At 37.9% G+C, this 25,221-nt stretch overlaps 1 protein-coding gene across 4 annotated transcripts; it reads right to left on the bottom strand.

Annotated features, from left to right (window-relative positions):
• Nucleotides 1-687: 687 nt before the first annotated feature.
• On the bottom strand, nt 688-25,221 carry rab11fip1a (RAB11 family interacting protein 1 (class I) a). Of its 4 annotated transcripts, XM_079467463.1 has the most exons (5): nt 24,185-25,221; nt 12,438-12,853; nt 9,811-10,657; nt 2,685-2,796; nt 688-2,464 (listed from the first exon to the last, which is right to left on the bottom strand). In XM_079467463.1, exons 1-5 carry the CDS (start codon nt 24,526-24,528, stop codon nt 2,276-2,278), a joined length of 1,908 nt encoding a protein of 635 aa, XP_079323589.1. In that variant the 5' UTR covers nt 24,529-25,221; the 3' UTR covers nt 688-2,275. The 4 variants fall into 4 exon arrangements, with proteins under 4 accessions (XP_079323589.1, XP_079323591.1, XP_079323592.1 ...); XM_079467465.1 differs by lacking the exons at nt 9,811-10,657; nt 12,438-12,853; nt 24,185-25,221 and adding exons at nt 6,050-7,606; nt 8,036-8,139; XM_079467466.1 differs by lacking the exons at nt 9,811-10,657; nt 12,438-12,853; nt 24,185-25,221 and adding exons at nt 6,050-7,519; nt 8,036-8,139.

Raw genomic sequence — 25,221 nt, 5'->3', positions numbered from 1 at the left:
TATTGTATGGAAAAATATGTTACACTCCATGAAAGCATTTCATGTTTCAACATTGAGTTTAGAGGAAAGCCACACAAGTTCTACAAGAGGAATTGGGCAGTTTTGGGTCCATGGCCTGGCAGAACTTGTGGCTTAAATAGTGCATTAAAACAGTATTAGAGTGCCATCTACTGGTGACAACAGGTAGTCAAGCTGCAGACTCGGTCAATATGAAACCTTCTTTAAAACACATTTGACTTACAGCATGTAGTATGATGAAAGTGCCTTATGTTATATGGTGCTAGGCCTCTTTCCTTTTCACAAAGCCACTGCACCTCAAACAGAGACTTTCTCGAGTCCATGAACTTTCAAATGATTTACTGGTTATATTAATTTAATGGGAAGATGAATTGGGATTTCACAGTTAAAACAATAAATAAATCAATTTAGCTTATAATGACAACTGAACTTAACAGCATATGATACCTTTTGCATAGTAACACGTGGATGGAGAAACAACAATACTTAAAACTATGAATTACACGTGAACCCCTAGAAACCAAACACTTCTGGCTCTGTTAGGCCCACTAAATAGTTAGACATGTCATGTATACTTCCTTTGTATGCACTATTGATCTGTTAAATTAATAAGTTATAGTGCTAAACATTCAAGTGTAACCAGCATAATGTACAACACAAACACAGGTTTACATATTTAGTTAAGATTTATTCAGTTTAGTCAGGCATAATCAAATTACTTTTATGTTGTTATTTCGGACACATCAGTACACATTAAAGGCTTAAAAGAATATTAAATAAAAAAAGAAGGCACAGGTCTACAAAACATATGCTATCTTGTTCTCATGTGCTTAACGTCTTTATTTATTTAAAGGCTTTTAATTTAAATTCAGACATTAGAGTCTATTAACAGTCAACTTGCTATGAAGAGATGTCGCACTGGAAGCGTCCGGTTATAAAGTCTCATGATGACTTAAAATAAATGAATACATTACAACACGGTTAGCAGATACAGCTTTAGGACCAAAACACAGAAAATCACTGACAGACAAACAAATAACCAGATTTTTATGGGAGTATTGCTTTCCCCATAGTTACACATTAGAGTCCAGTTTGAAATCAAGTCAAATTAAACTGAATAATAAATGAGGGGTTTGGTCTGGTACTGCAACAAAGTGGAAGGCTGCACATCTTTGGATCCCCAACGCATAAGCTCTCCGTGTATAGGCCACAAGTAAGTACCAAATTACCAGCAATTCAGGAAACCACACAGTTATTACTTTCTCATTAAAGAACTGCAGTATGTTACAGTATGTACAGAAGTCCACCTATACCACTGTATTGTGTGCTAAATAGCAATTCTCTTTTAAAAAGTCTTAAAAGGACACACAGTGATCCCTGGTCAATATAGCTATACTACAAAAGCAGACACTAGCATTAACCGTTTTGAAAATCAAACACAAACCAATATTCGGTGAACATGACGGATTTAACAGCTGGCTGGCTGCCTGTTCAGCTGTGCATGCACTTTTGACTTCTGAAATGAGCAAACATACAAATACAGCCACCATTGACCAGGTCAACGAAAACTAAAACTCTATATACATCTAGTGTTGAAACAAAAGCTGAAATAAACAGTCACAATTTATAATTCTGCTTTAAGAAATTTCAATAAAAGTAGTTTAGAATATTTTCCATAATCTCTCCTTCATAAATATATCACAATTTTCAAGAAAAAAGAGTTTACAGTCGAAACGTACAGCACATTCCCAGCAACAGTTTACACCTCAAGTCCCGAAAGATTTGAGGCTGCATCAGCCCTAATGCACGGCAGCAGTATGATCTTAACAGAAAATCACATCAGGCACAAGGTACAAGCTCTTCGAACTTTAGACACTGTACAAATAATTCATGCATTATGAAGCCCTCTCTTTGCCTAAACGAAAAGCAAACTGTGCATAGAATTTGGATGTGTTTTTGTTGTTGGAGAGATTATGGAGAAAGCTTGAACCCAGCTTATATCCAAATAGAAAAACAATAACACCCCATTATTGAGCTTTAAAAAGCAGACCCTCGAGATCCCTGCCGTTTACGGTTAGATCTGATTCTAGCGGTCAGGTTAGGATGTGCATATGTATGCAATGAATACTAATATATAAAGCAGAAGAGGTGACGCACTAGAGTTGCGTCCGACTGATATCCAGTACATATCTGGCTTCACCAGCCGAATCGAATCGCACAGTGCTAAAGTGTCTCAGTGGAGTCGGATGCTAGAATCCTAACATTTGGATTGAAGTGAAAACAGAATAGTCGGTTGTTCATCCATGACGCGGACCAGAAGGTTATCAATGTAATCCTCCAGCTCTTGGACCCTGTCATCTCTCTTTGAGAGCTCGTCCTGCTGCTTCACCACCAGCGTGATCAGCTCCTCCTGCGTGAGTTGAGTGTACGGGGTGCTTTCAGTGTTCTGCATGTGCAGTGAAAATGCAAATTGAAGGAAAACATGTAATCAGTGAAGACACAATAAGTGGAAGTAGGCCATAGAATATAAGCTTATTATTTCAAAGTCAATACATACTGCAATCCCTTTTCTTTCAATATTATAATCCATACACATACTTTAACTATTTTGTACTTTTTAGGGTTAGTAGAGAATAAAAGATAATTCCGCTACTAAATAACTGTACCTTTGACTTCTCAGCCATTTCCCTTATGGTGAGGGTCTTCATATCCTTCCCCACGCTGACACCACTGGTGGGCTGGCTCTCTGTGGTGCTCATGGGTTTTACCGGGTGAGGCCTGCAAAAGAAAACAGACTTAGGAATGTCATCATGAAACATCACATTAAACCCTCAGAAAAGAGAACAAAGACGTCCTTCGATTTTCCCTCATTAACATTTAGACGCAGGGTATTTTTGGAATGCTGTACTTCTCATATTGCATACAGAAAATGTGAGTGCTCTGCACAGTACTGCAGATAACACACTGCTCGACCTGCAATAGGTCGAAGTTAAAGGGATAGTTCACCCAAAAATGAAAATTCTGTCATTGTTTACTAAACCTCGGATTGTTTCAAATCTGTATACGTTACAAAGGAAGATATTTTGAAGAATGTCAGCAAACAAACAGATCTTATCCCCAGTGCTTAATTTGTAAATTCTAAGGGGGCGTGGCAGATCCGGCAAGTTAAATGGGTGGGGTGGGGAGAAGTAACGGAATGTGCAATAGTTTCTATCGAACTATTTAGATGTTTCGAAAATGCGCATTAAAAGCCTAAATGGAAACGGACATGCGAGGATAATCTCAGAATTATAAAAGAAATTGAATGTGCGAGAAGCAGTTTTAACTTCAGTTTGCCTCAGTTCAGGCAAGGTGAGGTGACGGAAACAGTTTATTGTCATAATGATGATGTTGTGAATATTTCTGCATGTAAAACAAACACAGCCCACACCGTTAGCCGTATTTCACCAGTTCTTCGGCGTCTCTTCGCAGCATTTGTCCAACACCACAAATCTCACTCTCTGTACTTCAATATACAATGCAAAACGCGCGACACTAATAAATATACGCGGAATGTTTGACATCTATTATAACAGATTAACAACTGGAAAGTGAAAAAACTGAAGATATGCTGCTGAGTTTGGTTCAGTCTGTGAGGCGCAGCGCTCCAGAAATACTGTAAATAAAAGGAAAGGAGATGAATGCTCTGTTTTAAGTGCAAGTGTGTACACGACTAAAAGTAGATAACTTTGCAGTATCTAACGTGTCTGACGAAATCCCAGTCTCATCGGTTTGACCATAAATCATCACAGAGTTTTTAAGTTGTTTCTGCCGTTATATGGAACAGCTCAAGCGATTGTGCCGGCCCCCTACGCTATAATATTCTAGCATCTTAAACTTGACAGCCTGTTCATTATCTAAATTAAATAGTTTTGCCATTATAATCATTATACATGCTTTTTAATGAAATATATGCACACGACAGGTCAGCACGAATGTTTTTCCATTAGCTATTGATGAGCGGGTTCTGCCAAATGAGGTGCCCGATCGGATTTCAGAGGTGACGCATCAGGATCCAGAAAATTGAGCCCTGCTCATCCCTTATTGACTCTCATACTTGACAGATACTGTTCTCTCAACAGGTATTGGTCTGGCTTAACTTTGGTCTGGTAGTAACTTTGTATTAGCACCTATTGTATCATTGCTCTTTGTATGACATATGGCTTAGTGCTCCCTGAACTCATTATTAGTCGCTTTGGATAAAAGCATCTGATAAATGACTAAATGTTAATGTAAATGTCATGGTATTATAAATGATGACAGAATTGAAATGTTTGGGTGAACTGCCTCTTTAATAAGACCAAACCAGATGAGATAGATACTATATTGTGCAATACAATGTGTTTGTTTTAACCTTTTGAAAGTTATGAATGACAGCTGAAAAGAATGCAAAAACACTTTTTACACACACTTTTTAGGTACACCTTTTAAATTTGTATCACATATTTATATTTATAAATATAAAAATATGAAAAATATATTTTTGTGCTGAAGAGCAAATCGTAGTGGGGAAGCCACTACAAAGCATTATTAATGTGGCACGGCTGTTGCCGGATGGGCTAGTTTGGGTATTTCAGAAACTCCTGATCAGATCTACTAGTATTTTCGCGCACAACCATTGCTGGAGTTTACAGATAATAGTACAAAGAGGAAAAAATATCAAGCGAGCTGTGAAAGTGCTATGTTAATGGAAGAGATGAGAGAAAAATGGCTCAAGCTGGTTCAAGCTAAAAGAAAAGCAACAGTAACTCCAATAACTGCATGTTGCAACCATGATATGAACATCTCTGTAAACACAATATGTAAAGAAGGGCTAAAGCAAAAGTGTGTGGGGAGTATTTTCCTGGCATACATTTGGCACCTTAGTCTAACTCAGCATTATTTACTATAAATAAATTTATAAAAAAATATTGAAACTGACCATGTCCTAATATAAGAGATATAAGATGCGGCACTGCCGTTACTATGAATGGGAAGGGAATGCAATGCTCAATATGGCCGTCCTTTCAGAGAAAGTCCAGCTAGTCATCAGCTGATTGATGTGGTGGTTACAATTATACGTGGTGGGGCTCTATACAGAGATGCTTGCCAATATGTGCGCATGCAAACTTGCTAAAGAAACCTTGACAAAATGTGTTTTGTAATGCAACGCGAGCTTAAGAATAATAATTGAATTTTGGGTTTGAAATATGTAATTTAATTATAATTTTACCAGTGATTTTAAAGACGTCTGTCTTCCCCCATTCAAGTAGATTCGACCACAATGTATTCATCTTTTAATGGCTCTTTTTAGAAAAAAAGGTGTACCTTATAAAGTGTCATGTGAGCATATAAATGTAGTTAAATAAAAATAGCTAACGTAAAATCACTGTATTGTCACAATGTAGCATACTACAGTAAACCATTCCAAATACACCCAACCCGATACAACAATATTTTTAAAGCACAGCAGGGAATGAAAGCGTAAAACTCAGAGTGGACGAAACATCTCTGCAATAGATTAAGTGAATGCAATGCAGTTTAAGAAAAAAAATAACATGCAACACCATATCATGCAACACAAGCTAGAATCATTCATCTCAACAGATGGCTCCATTTATAATCTTGAATGTACTTGTTTTAAGCCAAATCTCTATATGGCCCACAAAGCAAAACATATGAGTGTTGTCATGACCCTGCTCAATTCCTCATTCGCACAAGTCTCAAAATGTCTGCGCCACTAACACAGACCAAATGTGATCAGCAACAACAAGCACCAAACCTTATGTCACAATCCCAACACTGAAAATCCCCAGAAATAACCACCAAGCAACCAATTGAACAAATGCCAAAGACACATTTTAAATCTAGTAAGGCCAGATATTGATTAGAGTAGTTTAAGGGTAAACGGCTGCTGTTGATTCAAAGAACATTGGGGACGACGAATTGTTAGAAAATTTTAGTAGTTGTTAGTATGGGGGGGTTGAGATACGGTTGGTGGTACTATCCTCACCTCCTCGAATTTGAAACTGCAAGTCCACTACCATTCTGCAATGTAACTGCCTGCGCCTCTGAAGGCGAGACCCAAGCACTAACCGTGGTCTTTCCCCCAGAAACGCCACCCAAAGATGGGTCAGATGCTTCTAGAGTGGAATCTGTTTTGTTGGGCATCCCAACACTAGTTACAGTCAGCTCAACATCGTCAGTATCTTGTGAAGACTGAGAAACCGATCTGTCCAGGCCACTTTTCTCCGTCATGGCTTTTGTGGTAGTTTGGTATTGGCGAGAATTCTTTTTTCGGAGTGAAAAATTCTTTTGGAACGTGGCTCTGGCTTGCTCAGTGAAACTGGGTGATTGGTTCTTGTTTTCCGTTTTTGCTGCTGTTCTGTTCTCAAAGGTCTTTGTGAATGAATCAGTTGTCTTTTTGCTTGCGGATATGGCATCCTTATGATCAGCACGCACAACCGCCTTAACTTCAAGATTCCTTTTTTTATCAAGGCCACTTGTTAAGAGTTCATCTTTTTTTTTTTTGTTCTGCTGTGGTACAGCCCAAGATTCTTTAGATGTTAAGTTATCACTGGGGAATGGGTCAAACGAAATTTCTTTCTTGGGTTCATTGGCAGGTTTTTCTAAAAAATGTATCGTGGAGTGGACTGCTTTATCTGACGCCTCCAAATGGAAACTTTCTCTCTGGGTAGCTCCCTTTTTTGTGGGTGCACGTAATATGCCACCATTCTCAGCTTGGATTGTTTCTAATGCCACAGGTTGACTTATAACCTGCTTGTCTGGTTGGACTTGTCCGACTGGGTCCTTGATTACTGAACGTTGTCTGGGTTTGACTGAAGGCATGTCTTTAGCAACATCTTCAGCGACTGAATCCTTATCAGCCTTTGAATTGAGGGTTCTAGCGGCTGGTGTTGGCTTCTCTCTTGCTTTGAAAGCTTCTCTTTCTGTCTCCTGAGGTAAATGCCGTCTATACTGTACAAAACCCTCAACCAGTGGTTTTGATGAAGCAGAAGCTGGTTTGGGTGGGATGAGTGGCTCCTTGTGTATTAAGTTGGCCGGATGAGATGCCTCTTGGTTCTTTTGGTGCTGGTTGAGACTCAGAGAGGTTCTGTCCTTTAAAGCCACAGGTCCATCTACGTTCATCTCTTCTGAGAGATCCCAGTTTCTCTGGCTGACCTCTGCAATAACGTGATCCCAACGCATTTGGGACTTCACCCCATGTCTTTTCTTGGGGAAGAGCGTTTCATAGTCTGGAAGTGGAACAGAACTGGAGTTATGCACTTGTGCCCCGTTATCTAAATTGTAGTTTTCAGTCTTGGAAGAGCCCATGGATAAACCAGGGGGGTGGGGGGCCTGTCGCTTTTTGAAAGAGTCAACTCCTTCCATGCTGCTTCTAGGGGATTCACTGAACAGTCTTGGAGGTTTAGGTGGTGCCAGAGAAGAATGAAGTTCAGAAAACATACCAGAGGAAGGAGCACTAGGGAGGGACAGGGAAAGCGTAGAAGGGTTAAGGGAAAATTGGGATATGCTATTATCCGTTTCAGGCAACACACTTGTAGCCAATCTGCCAAAGAGTAAAAACATTGTAAAACTTTCATCTGCAGTGAATCTAAATACATAACTAAACACATACAATGAACATTTTGACAGATGGATTTCATGTTCCAACCTCTACAATTCTTTATCAGACCTCAAACTCTACATATTAACACAACAATCGAGCAATGAAGATTTTCCTAAAAAGGTAAAATGTTAAACCGATACTGTAGATGAGAGACACAAATTAATTTCTTTATATCTAATGCTCTAACAAAAGATTCTAACTGGCATCTCAAATAATATATAATGAAATGCAGATGATTCTTTTCAGTCTCTATATTAAGACAAGAAAAACAGCCTTGATCTCTCAAATCTAAACGTTTCAAAGAACATACACAACAAAAGCATGTTCTTAGTCTTACTATAATCAGCTATGGAAAAATTATCTACTCACCATATTTATAAACCACCAGAAAACAGAACTAAATCCAGTGCTAAATAAATCCTTCAGACTTCTGTGCTCACACAATGTCTCTTTGTCACTGTCTGTAGGAGCACAAACTCACATGATCTTTCCACAACTAGTTTCTCTCCATACCAGAGGATCCGCACCTGACAATCAGTTCACATTATCTCTAAACAATCAATCGCCTTCAGTCAAACAAGACAGGTAGGTTACGTAGAAACAAGTCGTCATTTCTAAATGCAAATCATGCAATGCTGTCATGCCCATGCTAAGAGATAAATGGTTATGAAACACGTTATGAATGACATAAGGTCAAGCATACACAAGGGGCTAAATTTAGCAGTCTTTCATTAACAGCCATGAAAACAAAGCCATGAAAGTTATAAATAAGGTAAAATGCAAGTACAAAAGTATTACGTTTGAAAAACAGTGTTCGTATACTGTCTTCAGTCTTGATAATGATAAATGTTTGCAGACAAGTGGAAGACACCATGTTTCATGGAGATACTATGAGAACACATGAGTTTCTCCCGAGAAACTCCCTGATACTTGAACCCCACCATTCACAAGCAAAAGATGATCTCATCTTCTCATCCCAGACAAGCAAGATACTCATCATTTCACAATACACTGACTAGGATATAATGGACGTACACAAGACAAACAAAATTGTTTAAGGAAATTGTCAGTTTTACATTTCATAATTACAAGTATCATAAAGCCATCATCAATTATTAGAATTCTAGTAAAAAGTACAGCATTTGAAATTTTTAAGTATCTGTATGCATTTTTGCTTTAAAGGGATAGTCCACCCAAAAAAACAGTTTTACAATAAATACTAAAGTAAATGATGAAAACATTTGAAAAGATACCATTATCAACTTTTTAATTTTATATTATTTGTTTGATGTTTAAGTACATTCAAATAAAGTTGATTTCCAGGCTTAAAGTGAACTCTCAAAAGTGATAATTCACCTTAAAATGATGTCATCGTTTACTCACCCTTTGGTCAATTCCAACATGTATGAATAATCATTTAACAAACCTGTTTTTTTTCTTTCTGAGGACACAAAGGGAGATATTTTAAAGAAAGTTGGTAACCGAACAGCTCTGGCGCCCATTCACTTCTGTTATGGACACCAAACCAATACAAGTATATGGGTGCCAGTTACCAACATTCTTCAAAATATCTTCTTTTGTGTTCTGCAGAAGGAAGAAAGTAATACAAGTTAAAAAGATAAGAAGGTGAGTAAGTGAAGACAGAATTTTCATTTTCGGGTGAACTTTTGAATGCAGCTTTCCAAAGCTAGAACAAAGTCTATAATATACCGCGCATATGTTGCCATGTTTTAAACTGCTTTAGTGAACAAACGTGACTTAATGTCCCGGCACTCCCGCATCATCATCTTATTTACATTTGTAATATTTAACCATCTATGTAAAACCAGTTTCCATGAACAAAGGAGTTCCCCGTCAGGCCTCTCTTATTCCTCAGAGCAGAGAGAGATGTTAGTAGTATAGAGTTACAGCCGGGGTTTTTCTTCCGCTCTCAGGTGGTAGATTTATTTAAGCAGCTAACTGCATTAGAGGGGGTTTGACTGTTTGAAAAACAGTCAGTGAACCTCTAATCTATCCTAAACATGAACCCTAAACCACTTACTTGGGTCACGACAACAACAAAGATACTATCATCTCTATGATACCTGATCTACTGCATCAGGATAAGCTTTTTCTGTCTTTAGTAATGTCATATGAGCACTAACCTTGGCTTGACTGCGGCCGTGCGATTGGAGAAGGCACTAGTGGGTGGCGCTGGAGAGAGGACGGTCCGGCCGCCCATCCGGGGGTCCACGGATCTCTCTTCTACTAAAGAGGCTGGATTATCTGGGGTTAGGGGAATATCTTCAAACCGGTTTAAGGAGGACGGCGCTTCAAGACGTTTGGGTTCTGGAGCGATTGCTTCCTCTTTCTTCTCCTCCTTCTTCTTACCAATGCCAAAGAGAGAGGAGAGCCTTTCAGTTACTCTGTTCTCTTCCTGGTGCCGCTGCTCCTCAACTCGCTGCGCCTCCTCGTCGCGCCGCTTCCTCTGCAGCTCTTCCTCTTCCTTCCGTTTCTTGTCCTGCTCTTCTAGTCTGCGTTTCCTCTCTTCCTCCTGTTCTTGCCGTCTCCTCTTCTCTTGCTCTTCCTGTCGGTCCAGCATCTCTTTCAGGCTTCTTGCTTCTTGTTTCTTAGCTTTCTCTTCATTCTCGTGCGAGGCGAGGCTCCTGTCCTCCAGAGGGCGCTGTTGGACAAGTGGATCTTTGTCCTTGACGTCAGGCTTGTATGAGGGGATGCTCAGAGCTTTTAATGAATCAACGGAGACGTCGGAAATATTTCGTTGATGGTATTTTCGAACGTCCTCTACTGACCCTTTTCCGGAGCTGTTTAGACTGAGCGTGGAGCCGAAACCAGGTTTAGGATCTTTGTCTTCCGCATAAACGTGGCTGCCATTTATACAGAGGTTATTCTGCTCTGACACGTTCTGTTTAGAGCGGCTCAGAAGAGAAAAGGGGCCTTTGTTGTCTGTGCTGCCATTGCTTTTGTGGCCCAGAAATTTAAACTTCTTTTTCACTGTGGAAGAAAATGTGAAAATAAATTATTGCCATATTGAATGATGTATAAAATGTACCGTAAACAGTGACGATCAATGTGTGACTAGTGAAAATCACTAATCTGTAGGTTTATAGTTTAGATTTTAGTATTATTCATATTTTTTATTACCTTTTCTTTTCTTTTTTAGACTTAGATTTTTAGTTTTATCAAATTTGTTATATGCTTTTGTCATTTTATTCTTTATGTTGCTATATGAGATTCATTTTAGGGAATGCGCCGATACCAATTTTTACCGATTCTTCTGGTACTCGCTGATACCGATGCATTTACAAACACAGTGAGACTAATAAAAATAGAATAGATCCATAGTTACAAACAACTCCACCTCAAACACTTAATGAATAAACACTTATTCACATATAATTGTAAGGGTCTTTTCACAAAACTTTCAAAGTACAACAAATTTCTGTCACATCGGTGCATTTTTATGAGTACACGAGCTTAGTATCTGGCCCGATACCGATACAGGTATCCCTAATTTTTTTTTTTTATTTCAGTTTTAGTTTAGTTTTTGTTTATTATTATTATTATTTTAGTACCTCAAAGGGAACTCGGGGTATAGAGAGATGTATGGCTTAGCATTTGTCATTAGAAACACATCAAATATTTTATTTCCTTAAAACAAAACTTAAATGTAATACTCATTTTAACCTAAGAGGGGCCGCCATGTTATTTTTTGATTATGTAAAATGGCAGCCAAAATGAACACAGACACACTTTTCGGTTCTTCAGTAAATATAAGGTAATGTAGGATAAATATATAAATAATCAAAATATAAAAAATGCTAAAACGACTGAGCTTTCCTGTAGCTCAGTGGTAACAGCGTGGCATTAGCAATGCCAAGGTCATGGGTTCGATCGCAATGTTTTTAACTATTATAAAATGTATTTTATTCCTATTTTGACTTTTTAGTAGTCTATAGTCTTCTCTCTCAGTCATTAGCTGATGGGGATAATATTCACGTGTGCTCGAATACAGAATAAACAACCAAACCGCAAGCATCTTATTATTGTTTATCAGTATATTCTCATAATGTATAAAGTAAACGATAATGGTGGATTTCACATTAACTGGTAATGAAATTTTCACATTTAATAAAAGTAAAAGCTAATTGTTAATATATTAAGCCATACATCTCTCTGCACCCAAGGTTCCTTTTAAACTTATTTCAGTTCATTTAAGAGGCAACATTTCAAATTTGAGATTTATTTTATAATAATAATTTTATGCCAATATTTTATTTAATATAATAATTCTGTTTAGAAAATCATTTATAGGCCGAAATAGATTTGATTTCAGTAAACAGGAACCTTTTTAAAGTTTTAATTTTTGTAAACCAAAATAACCTTGATCCAACATTTGAAATGTTTCTTTTTACATACAAATTTGGTAATTTTTCAAAATAATTGTAAATAAATAATACATTAATATTATTATTATTATTTCAAAGTTTAACAAATGAAAGTAAAATCATTAAAATTATCTAAATATATTCTGAGTAATGTGATCTCAGACGTGAAGACAAAAATATTGCTCAAACCTCACGTTTTTAAATTAGAAAAAGTACGAATTGTACACAAACAAATCAAAGCAGACACTTTTAGTTTTAATTCTAATCCTACAAGTACTACATCACATTAAGAACTAACTCCCTCATTTATATACAATATATACAAGAATAAAGTATATATTCTACATAATGTACAATCTAAACTGTCTGAATAACATTGATCTTACCATCAGGGGACTCCACATTAAGGCCTGACGATCTGCTAAGGCTCAGAGGACTGTTCTTCTCGGGCAGGGTGCCCAAGGTCAACATGGACTTAGACACATTCTTGTGGAGGTTTGTTTTTGGTCCAAACAAAGATTTTATTTTTGATTTCTTCTTGGGAGAATCCAAACAGTCCTCGCCTTCCACCTCACTGTCTGTTCCCGCCATGGACACGATCTCAGAAGTCGAATCCGAGAAACCGTCTTTCTTTTTCCCGCGGATCTTGTCTTTGAGCTTGGAGATGCCGGACCGAGGCTTATCTACCATGGAGAGGTCAAACATGCTTGCTGTCAGGTTATTCCGCATGTACTGGATATCCAAGTAAACTTCACCTCGGTCCTTATCTTGTTTACCATTTCGATCAACCAGCTTGTACCAGCTGAAAAAAAGAAAATGAGTTCTTTATTAGACTTCAAAACTGTTTTGTTCCTTGTCTGTTATGCGGAATGATAAAAAACAAGTTAAGAGTTTCCCAGGTGTTAACTTGAGCCCAGTGGTCCATGAAGTTTAGTAGGCTATTGCATACTTACATTTCTTGCATTGACTGTGTTATATTACATTATATGTAGCTATGTTAACAGTTACAACCTTTGAATTTAAACATATAGGATAAGATGTTATAAAATGTGCAGTTCCATGCAAATATCAACCTTAAGGTTTACCAAAGGTTTTATACCATACTGATAGGTAAGATGTCAACATTTGATGGTTCATATACCCACATGAGGACTCTTTTAAATTTTTTAAATCATGATTTTGCCATAGTCAGGTAGATCAATTGTCACGTCCATAAAAGAATAGTCACATGCAAAATGATCCATATTCTGGATATGAAAATTAAAATAAAATAACTATTTTGTGGTCTATGAAGAGCCATCTCTTCTTCATTTGTTTGGTAGAAGTGCTTCTGGTCTGCACATTTTAATTGACCGAAATCCTACGAGTATGTTCTACAAAGTACACATGAATTGGTTTCTTTTAAAAAAAAGAAAAACTGCATACACAGAGTTTCTGATGTCTGGTCTCTCCCTACAGGGGTTTAGCAAAATATAAACAGGTTATGTATTGGTATTGAAGAAATTCTAGTTTTGACTGAAAATGTCACATCCACAATGCTGGAATTGCCCAAATACAACCTTCCTGTGAAAAGTTATCAAACGTCCGTGTCCGTTTTTTAATAGACTAGTCAGAGGGCAGTCTTATAAATATATTATATTTGATTTTATCAGTATAAATATGTTTCATAGACCAAAACCATGAATCAGTTTAAAAGAGCAAGCCGATCCTCACTTATGATCCAGTTTGCAATATAACTTATATACTTCCACACATCTTGCAAAAAGTAATGCGAGGTGTGAAACTAGCTTAAAGCATTCACCTGGGACAACTTAAATGAAACGGCCCAGTGGTCATTACACCTTATACACCTGACAGAAGAATTTGACAGCTGACCAATCAGAATCAAGTATTCCCAAGATCTGTGTAATGCATTATTAACATGTTCCCTTTCTGTCGGTCTCTCGACGTTGTGTCGAACCGTCAGATGGGACACACCGTCTCGTTCCCTCCATCAGGGAATGGAGGTTACAAACGTAACCGAGACGTTTTGCAACGTGTTGTTTTGTTTTGCACTTCTCGGCCAAGGAAGGACTTCAATGCGAGTTCTTTCACATGGAGGCTGAACCTTGTACCAGTAAATCACACAGATAACAACATTCAGCCCACTCTTGATAAACATTGGTCTTGTTTTGACTGCACTTGCCTCCTTATTTCCGCCGGACTATAAACCTGCCTTCAGCAAAGCTGTCAGTTAAGAGACTTCTAGAGTTCACTTCCTGTTGTAGGGATAGTTTACCCAAATATGAAAATTCTGTCATCATTTACAGAATCATTTCAAACCTGTATGACTTTCTTCTACAGAACTCAAAAGATATTTTGAAGAATTTCGTAAGCAAACAATGGCGGTACCCACTGTCTTTCATTGGTTTTGTGTCCATACAATAGAAGTGAATGGGTACCATCCTTGTTCTTTTACCAAGGTTCTTGAAATATCTCTGTTTGTGTTCTGCAGAAGAAAGTCACATTTTTGGGTGAACAATCACTTTAACATTGAATGCAAGACATTATCGTCCCATCTTGTTGTCACAACAGACTTCAGGATTCATCCAGATCTACAGCAACACTGTGACACCACAAAGCTGAATGTGATTAAACGTGACGTGTGCACAGTGGGAGAGGCTTCTGCAGCATTCCAAGAATTCAGGGTTGGACTAGACTTCTGGATACTAAAAGGAACATGAATTCCTAGACATATGCTTCAAGACAACAAATAAAAAGTAATTTCAACGCATTTTATTTAGCAATGTGATGTACTTTTTTAGAGAAAGAGAGGGAATTAATTTGAGTGGGACTGTATTTGTTGGGATATGACTGGAATAAAATATGTTGTCTAGTAGAAACGTTCAGATGTTAGTTGTTTCCTCGGAGGAATTTAAAATGAATTTAGAAAACATGAAACTTTTAAGAACGCGTTTTAAGAAGACACTGTTTTTACTTTCTACAACTTAATATACGGAGGCAACTATAAAATTCCAGAAGCCTCTCCCACTGTGCACCCGTCACGTTTAATCACATTCAGCTTTGTGGTGTCACAGTGTTGCTGTAGTCATTGCATGTGATCTGGATGAATCCTGGAGTCTGTTGTGACAAAAAGATGGGAGGATAATGTAATCTCGCAAGTAATTCCAAGCGTGTAGTCCTCAAAATCAGTTCATACACAATAAAACACCTTTTATACAGACACACAGTTTACGGAGTTCCTGTTAGCAGGCTGCAAAAGCGCTGCTATTCAGAGAAACCTTGCAGATTGAGCTACAGTCAAACGCAGCATTTCTTACTCTTTCACTGTATATGATAAAATAATAAAAACATATATATATATACACACATGTAAGGATCTATATATATATATATATATATATATATATATATATATATATATATATATATATATATATATATATATATATACTGTATATGTATTAGGGCTGTCAATAGATTCAAAATTTTTATCGTGATTAATCGCAACCTTTTCGTGCGATTAATCACACACGTTACACGTATAGTGAAATTAAACATACATTATTTAGAATGTTTATTTAAGTGATGTCAATTGTTTAAAAACAATTAACAAACTAATCACACAAAGCTTTTATGTTTTTAAACATACTTTTACATTATTATAATATCGCATCTCCAAATTAATGTAGAAACAACACTTTTCTTTAACATTCTTATATTGTTGGCTTTGCAACTGATTCTTTATTAAATATCTTGTGTTTTTCTACCACTAATCAACCCCATTATAATAAGTGTGCCCTGTCTAACAGGTAGGAAACATAGAGAAAACAAATAAAGTTCTCAAACACTTTACAGTCTTTACTGCTAAATACATGAAATGCAGAAGTATCCTCATTAAAGCTATGACTTTATTTAACTCTTTGAAGACGAGTTTGAAAAAATGTGCTTTCTGGCATAATCTTTTGTGTTTTTGTTCATTCAAGCATGAAAAAGAATTTGACGCTGGTGCGCTGTCTGATAGATTCTGACAGAGCCTATGTGTACACCAGACGGGACCGCTGTCGTGTTGCGTTGAGCCGTGTTCCACAGCCAGAATCTGTCAATCTATACTGGACGTGTCAATACAACCATTTAAATTTGCGCCTTAATAGTTTAAATGCCTTTATATGAATAAAAGCATGATTATTTTATGTAACGCTACACGGCGATAACAGAAAAAACGGATGTTGCGTTAATGGCATTAAATATAATTTTAATGCGTTAATCTGAAAAAATGTATTGCATGCGTTAACAGTATATGTTTGCATGCTTAGTGAATGAGACCCACTGTCTGGAATTAGATAAGGAAAGTTCTTTCAAGAAGATAATTACAAGTCAGCGCCCCAGAAATTGACTTCGGTTAAACAAATTTTGTTCGGGTAAAAGGGACTGCATGACAAACTAACAGAGCACCAGAATATCTACGACATCATCTTATTTGAAAAGCACCTTGCACTAAACTCCATTTTTAATCACGTTCCCGAAAATGTTCTTTCAAGATAACCTTTACAAATGAAACCCACATTTGTTACTTTTGAAGCCAAAATACAATGGGGAGAAGTAAAAAGCTAACACAATGCTATAAACAGACTACACTTAAGGTCGCTTGATATCAACGTCAACCCCACGAAGCCTCGGACAACTCTTTTAAAACTTTATTAAAAATGTGTTCCATATTGAGTATTTACTTTGTGAATGAATCCGCATCTACATTTTAAGAAATGTGTGCCCATTTTGCTTTATTTGTGAGCTTTATTCATTATTTATTTACTTTCCCACAGTTTTTCTATGTAAACCCCCGCTAAAATGACAGGTTTCAATGTCCTCGCGTCTCTCGCATCTGCAGCGCCTTGCACATAAGCACTAGTGTTTCCTGCGCTTTAGGAGCGCGCAGTATGCGGCTGAACAGCAACAGAGCTGACTGTACCATAAGTATAGTATGGCAAATGCAAGTTCACATTTTGCTATTTTAAATACATTCACAGGCAAACCTCTTCAGAAACAGGTTATCTGTCTCTTAACTGTTAAAGGTTATGAGGGTTCAGTCAGTGGAGGAAGGAGGATTGACAGTGCGATATGATCACCACCTCTGCTAACACGAGCACTATGCAAAAGCATATAGAGAAAACAACCGCAGCTCTTTACTAAAAGCTATGCCTGTTGAGAAAATAAAGCATACGTTTTGTGCAACCACTGCCTGTCATTTGAGTTTGTGACAAACATTTTGCAGTGTTTACATATTGTTTATTACTGCACATTATAATTCATTCAAATAGAAGTTTAATGTGTTTCATAAAGAACAAGTTGATTTGATCATTTTTGCATTTTGTGTTAAGGTGAATAAAATGTTTCCTATATGTCTAAGAATCTAGTCTCTTTCTTGTGAACCCAGTCTTGTGTCTAGTCTCGTCACACAAATCTAAAAGTTCCCATTTTTCCAAGGAAGCAAGCAGGAGTTATGAGAACATGCTGTAAACTCCACTAATAGACATTATATCAACATCCTACACATTCCTCATAGCTGAGCGCCCCCGACACACACACAGCAATGACAGGAGGCCTAACTGTTTCTCTCAAGACAGGGAAATGCCAACTGCTTGATAAACCACTCCGGCTTCTAATCTCACCTCAATGCTTCAAACAATGAACAGTAAACTACACTAAGCATTAGGAACAGTGTGTTATTTGCAGCAACCAGCAAATGAATCAACTCAAAATTATAGGATTTTAGATCATATTAACATATTGACACTAGATCTGTTTTTATTTGTTAAGATTAACAACTAGATATTCTGAAATACATTTTTATTTTATGGATAAAAGTTTAATCCTGATCATATGCAATTTCAATCAGCTAAAACTGCATTTGTGGCTGGGCCAAAACATTGAGTTGTGATGCCCTGATGCAATGCAGGTCTGTGTAATGTCCAATACCCATTCAACCTCTCAATTTCTGATTATCTATGTTATTGATAATTTCCCAATGTAAATCTAATGTGAAGTTCAGTTTTATGATCATATGTCATATTTTGCATTTAAATGATATGGAACTGAAAAATAACTTAATTTTCAGATATGACCTGAATGCAAGGAAATATCTATTTTCATGAGAGAAAATGGGGTTTTGAACCACTTGAGTGGGAAGTAGACACTGAGAGATCATTTTTGTGTGAATTTATAAATAAATAAATAAAAACATGCCATGAACTGAAACCGGAAAGCTACTGATTTATTGAGCCAACTTGCTGTAACTGTTCTGTGTTTGGAGCACATTGGGAAAGAGTTGACAGGAACCATGAGTTCCCACTAATAACCTTCATTAAAAAACAGGTAACCATGTGTGAAAGAGAAACACTACACCAAGGCCCTCAGCTAACCAGAGACAAACAAACGTGCGCAGCAAGTCATATCAGCTTATCGGCCTACATGAAAGAAGAAAATCATTGACATTATTGTTACCTTTAGACATTAGAGTTTCCTTTGTGCTTAAAATATAACACTGATCCACTAAGTACAATTATAATAATAATACATCAGTCTAAATGAACATCAAAGTTAACACAGCATTTACAGATGTTGAAAAATTTCTAAAAGAAGACCCGTCAGGTGAGATCCACCACTCTCAGCTATGAAGAACAATGAACAGTCGACTCAATGTCAAAAGCTGCTATATCAACATTACCATGAAGTAGGACAGTAACACAAGACCAGTGGACTCTAGAAAAAGAGAAGAGGCTCAATTTAATCCCCTGCAGCAACATATACATGAGAAATAAAGAAAGAAAGGTTTCACACGTTAAAGTTCAAGTACAACACATATTGACGTAGATTTACAAAGCCATTACGTAACACAAAGGTGCGTGCATGGTTCACATCATTGCGTTCCAATTATAAAATGTAAACCTATACGCCCAAACAGCCTCATCATAACTATTAAAACAATGAATGAGAACGTAAAGTCTTAAGTGTTCTGTAGACAGGTACACAAGTGCTTTACATGATAATCATGTCACTTGGGCAAACTCAAGGCAAATAAGCAAGTCTCACATCATCTGTCTCTCTCTGCTAGGCCAGACCAGGAAAGCCAATGGAAAAATCAACCAGCTGACGTAATAGGCAAATAAAGAGAAAACCCTTTGGCCTTTGTATTTGTATGGTGAACAGCTCGCATAGTTCTACTCAAAGTAAGCTCTATATACCTCACAACGTACAGATCAGACTAGCCTGACTTTATATAGCACAAGCTCCACAGTTATAAAGAGGACACATGACTATATGGGGATGCAAACACATCTCCAGAGCTGTTCGGAGTTTATTTCATGAGCATTTCACCGCTTCATTTGAGTCACGCCACGGTCAGATTAGACTTCGAGCATGCAAAATTTGTTCGGAAGGTGTTATGAAATTTGCCAAGACCCATTCCCCCATCCTTTAGATTTCTGTACCGAGAGGTCACGCAGTGACGCTTTGATCATTATTGGTCCCACGCAGTCACGCTACACGAATTCGCAGGTCAGAGTTCACCAAACTTGAACTTTGCTATGCAGCAAAATATCTCTTGCATGGGCTGCGTTTCAAGTCTGACGCATTCCATTCTTATGTCAAGTAAGTCAAGTATAACCACAGGTGCTAAAGCTACTGTCAAACATGCACTGAAAAGGTCTTTGCGACAAACCGTCAAAATAAAATTATTTGAATTAACTCTGACACGCCCACACAAAAAAAACTTCATTATCTCCTTCGTTGAAGAAAAATAACTTTAATGTAAGTAGGTGTAAAAAAAACAAAAGAAGAACATGCAAAAGGCACTGGAGAGATACTGGTCTATAATAACATAATTGTGCATTACGGCAGATATTTTTTCGGGATTTTTTCATTAGTTTCAGAAAAACTGTAGTATCTAGGTGTGTTCCTATACTGTAAGTATACTGAAGTATTTTTCATGTGGGCAGAAATATTACTATAGTATCGTAAGAAAATGGAAAACACAGATTCCAGAAAATTTAATTGGAAAAAATGGAATTTGGGGAAATAATTTACATATTTCAAAGGACCCTATGCAAAGGGTTGGGCTAGTAATTAAACATTTGTTAACATGCTATTTCATGCATTACGACTTCTGAACACTGTTAAACGTGCTGGCTCTTCATGCTTTTTAACATGGTAAACTAACAAGTTAGACATAGTATTTCTGTGTTTGATACACTCATCCAGCACTTTCAGAAAGGTTCTTTCATAACAGGAACTCTTTAATCTTGCGGTCCCGTTGCCCTCACGTCAAAAGTCATGTAAAGGTCTTTGAAAGAATATTGTAAAAACTAAATTTGCTCCTCTATCCCTGATACGTTGGACCCTCTTCAGTTTGCTGAAGGATGCCATCTCTCACATCCAGCACTCTTCCATCACGCACATTGACAGCAACAATGGAAATTATGTAAGGCTGCTATTCATTGACAACAGCTCAGGTTTCAATCCTATAGTTCTCAGTAAGCTAACTTCCAAACTCCTGAATCTTGGCCTGAATTCTTCACTCCGCGATGGGATCTAAGATTTTCTCACTGTTAGACCTGATTTAGTGAAAGTAGGCCAGTTCACCTCGAACTCCTTCACCCTGAGTGTATGAACGCTACAGGGCTGTGTCCTGAATCCCCTACTCTACTCTCTATATACACATGACTGCGTGTCTTCTCACAGCTCCACTACTACTTTCAAATTCGCTGATGATACAGTGATTCTGGGCCTTGTGGAGAGGGTGAGCAAGTACAAGGAGTAAAACATTCAGAATAATAAAGCAAAGACTGTACCATCTACAAGCAAAAAAAGCATGTTCGGCCTGCGAGGACGTGCGATATGATCAAGCAGCAACCTACAGATTATTTTAATATGTATTTGTACAGAATGTTCATATTACATTTTCCTGTGCTTTGGCAATGTAAAATGTATTTTAATATGCCAACAAAGCTTATTTGAATCTTGAGAGACACGCACACTTTATTAATGCAGCAAACGTGTCAGTAGTGTGTAGCATATAATAAGTGTCATAGAAAGACACAGCACGGAACTTGCCGGGCCGGAGTTAATTTCGGAGACTGTGACGAAATATAACTGACACTTTAGACAACAGATAAAAATGAGACGCAATGTTAGGGAGGGAAGAGATCCAATCAGAACTACTCTTTTTGTGGGGCAAGTTAATACTCTTAAGATATGACGTATGCAATAATACTGTATAGGTACTCAAGATTAATATTGCAGAAACTGCGTCTGTTATCCACTCTTTAAAGTTAATGCACTGATTAAACAAATCTAGTTGGGTGATTTTCACGAAATCTTGGTTTCTAAGATGCCAAACATGATTTACTTAAATACACTTTATATTAATTTAAAACAAGAAGTTCAAAACTTTTACTTACATTTTAACCATTTCAAAATGTCAATCATATTTTGCTAAAAACAAGCTAAGCAAGTTTTTATTTATCATACATTAATTCATATATTTTAATTGAATATTAAACATGTAACACCTGTATTGGTAATGAGAAGGGGAAAAGTATGTACAGTGTGACAAGATAAGTTCTAGTTCGTTTTTAACAAGAAAAATATAAAGTTATTTGTCAACTTGTAACTTTCATCCACATTCAAACAGGCCCAAGTCACGTCCCTACTTAATGAACCCATATTAGACCCCTCTACAACCGACAGTTACAGACCTGTCTCTCTTCTCCCATTTATTGCATAAACACTTGAAAGGGCAGTTTTCAACCAGATATCTTCCTATCTATCCCAGAATAAACTACTGCATGACAAGCAGTCTGGCTTCAAAACAAACCACTCCACTGAGACTGCACTGCTATCGGTCACAGAAGCACTGCGGCTAGCCAAGGCGGAGTCTTATTTGCAATCACCAGATCCTAATGTCAACGCGGTCATCTTTAGGAATCTCAGGCACTCCTCCCTGCTGGTTCAAATCCTAACTATCTAGCAGATCCTTCAAGGTGTCATGGAGGGGCTCGCTGTCCACTGCCCACCACATGATCACTGGGGTCCCTCAGGGATAGGTGCTTGGACCGCTGCTTTTTTAGGACCTATCATCTTTAGGACCTATCATACAGGCACACAGCTTCTCCTATCACTGTTATGCTAATGACACCCAGACGATACCACTGTAACAGCTCGCATTACAGCCTGCATCTCAGCTTGGAATCAAAGAGCATCTCCTCCAACTGAACCCTGCCAAGACAGAACTACTAATATTTCCCACATATTAGGCCGTCTTGAAACAGATTAGTTTTACCCTACTGATGCAGTGTTGTTGCGACAGGTTCAGACATTTGGTTTGTGCGCTTGGCTGAGGAGCCACTGGCGCAAGGCTACCGTCTGCAGGATTACGACTGAAGGCAGCAATACTGCAGCACAGCGGGAAGCTCGATAGGCCATGGATAGCCGGGGTATTGGTAAAGGTATTGATATGCTTCTGTTGAAACTAGTAATTTTGTATTAGCACCTATTGTATTATTGCTCCTCTATGACATATCGCTTATTGCTTCCTCAACTTGCATTGGATAAAAGCATCTGATAAATTACTAAATGTAAAACTTAAACGCCATTTAAAAGGGCCAAGTAGATGTGTTTTTTCAGATTAAATCAAACCTAATTGAATTATATTTGTGTGTTTAAAGAGTCTTTAAAAATACATTACGGATGATGATATTATCAGTCCTGGACACTTCTTTCATCCACTATTTCTTTGTTTATTACACATGAATATTCTATCAATCATTTATTGATCTTTTTTGTAATTTGACAACATCTAGTAGAACATCCAACCGTTTTTACAATATTTTAAATTTACTTAAATGACAACTTCTAATGCATTCAGACAAATTGGGACGTGATAACACAATAATGTTTATGATGAATGTTTTTTGTGTTCCTAAATTATACGTTTTAGAATTCAAATCTTTACTGCCACGATATTTCAGGGGTTCGTGAGAATAACAACAGTGTTCTCACAAATGTTGCTGGAAAGCAAAAGTTGTCACAATCCATTAGCTCAACCTTGTGCGTCACACATGCCCGTCAATTAATGAATAGCTGCTATGTGCGTAGTACAGGTCTGGGATGGGGGAAGAGGAATGCATTACAATTATTTGTAATTTCACTAGGCCCTCTATGTGAATTTGTGATGGATTACATTCCGTTCACTTAGTTGTGACAACAAAATACAGCAAAAAAAGAAAACCTTTCAAGTGCTATTTTTCAAACATTTGTGAGCATATTAAAGGAATAGTACACCAATAATGGTACCCATCGACTTTCCATATTAGGAATAGAAATGACTATGTTCAAGTCGATGTGGACCATTTTTGGGTGAACTATATATATGTAAATACCGACAATGCAAGTCATGCAGTTTGTCACACAATACGTAATCGCAAACTGAAAGGGAATAAACCTGTTCTGCTTACAGTTTAAACAAACACGTCAAATTAAAAACACGAATCATCAAAGTTAAACTTCCTGAAACAATATTTAAAACACCCCACAAACCAACATTTCAGCTTCACTTTCATTAAATGTTCAAATATCCATTTGGTAGACATTAAAAGCCCTTGCAGAACTATATAAAGCAGGCAGAACTCTGTTGTCATCTTAGAATAAAGATGCCGTATTAGTGTGACTAACATAAACCTTATGCCAGAAGAACACGTGATATTGATGTACAATAGTCTATAATATTCAGACGATCAAATACTTTATAGTCTAGTGTTAAACGCTGTATACCCATTACTGCTTCGTCTGTATAAATAGACAAATACAGATCACACGTCTTTTAGTATTGAAGGTGACTTAATATTCACGAAGACACAAACAAGAGGAACAGTTGTAGGAACACCAAGGAGGCAAAGTGTACTTGTACTTGCCCAACATTGTTTATCAAGGGTGCGGTGCTGATATCTGCCCAAACAAAAGCAACGAGCAAACATAACATGACACTGTTTAGCACCACTTTTACAAACTAACTTTCAATGTGGCCAACGTAACCTTTGAAACGTTTATTGTATACTTCACATCACAGAATGACACTCACTCTGTTTTTTGGCGTGATTTGTTAGCATGGAGGTCCACTAAGTTGATGACAGCCTGTCCCAAAAACTTGTCCAGCCCGACTAGGGCTCGGTGCATGGCGATGATGTACAGCGTGCATCGTTCCTCGTGCCCCTGCTGGACGAGCGGCAGGTCAAACGTCGCTTCCTCTTTCCAAGCGGGCGCGACGCACTTCTCCGCCACAGAGGTGGAAAACTTGTCCTTGCCCACCTGCATAATGGCATACGCGTCGTTCGTGCCATTTTTGCCCTTGATCCGCAGGCTTCGCGCTTGAAGTACCGTTACCTGTACACTGGTGGGATACCACTGCTGGTCACCTAAAGACATCTTCGGCACTGTTCGGTTACGTCCAGGCCTTTTCTTCGCTCTATCCGGTCTGGTATTCGGCTCTGTGTCCGGACCCGCGCGTATGTGTTTCTCTCGGGTGTGTAACTGGATGGGAGGACCCGTAAGCCCCGCCCTAACGCGTGACGCGCGCGGTGTGTCCACCAGCGCTCAGGTGATGCAGGTATCAGATAAATCACCATAAACTATGAATAAATTACGACGAGACGGACGATCGCAGAGTTTAGGAACCCACGCGGAGCGTTTTATTTGGCTGCAAATGCTTGAAAAAATGCAGTTTACGCTTTACGGAGATACAAAGCAAGATTCGTATTCCCCGACTTCCTCTCCATAACAACCCGAACGCATCATTGTTATAGGGACAGTTTCAGCGAGACACCAATAGAAAAGTCTGAGCGTGTTTTTAAGCCGATTAGTCATTCAGATTATGCTATCATGCGTGTTTATTTGCGCACCCCGACCAACCGTACACGTGGGAAAACAAGCTCAAACCAGTGACATTGCTTCAATACTGTTCATAAGCAGCATTCTGTTTTTTCAACACGGACCTTTAAACTTATATTCCCTCATTTAAACTAATCATATACAGATAAGCGATTCGTACTTCTAGACCCATGACGTCCTCCTGCTCATGACCAAACTCGGTATGAACGCTGTTCGTCCTTTGTTCGCAAT

This window comes from Barbatula barbatula, assembly GCF_947034865.1.
Source record: "Barbatula barbatula genome assembly, chromosome: 11".
Lineage (NCBI taxonomy): Eukaryota > Metazoa > Chordata > Actinopteri > Cypriniformes > Nemacheilidae > Barbatula > Barbatula barbatula.
Note: the sequence above shows the minus strand (reverse complement) of the source record. Positions and strands in the feature narration are given on the sequence as shown.

Coding starts and splice junctions, on each gene's coding strand:
- rab11fip1a (XM_079467463.1), bottom strand. CDS start 24,528: ATGTCTTTAGGTGACCAGCAGTGGTATCCCACCAGTGTACAGGTAACG. Junction 12,854..24,184: donor AAATCACGCCAAAAAACAGA/GTGAGTGTCATT, acceptor TCTTTTTTTCAG/CTGGTACAAGCTGGTTGATC. Junction 2,465..2,684: donor AAATGGCTGAGAAGTCAAAG/GTACAGTTATTT, acceptor CTGCACATGCAG/AACACTGAAAGCACCCCGTA.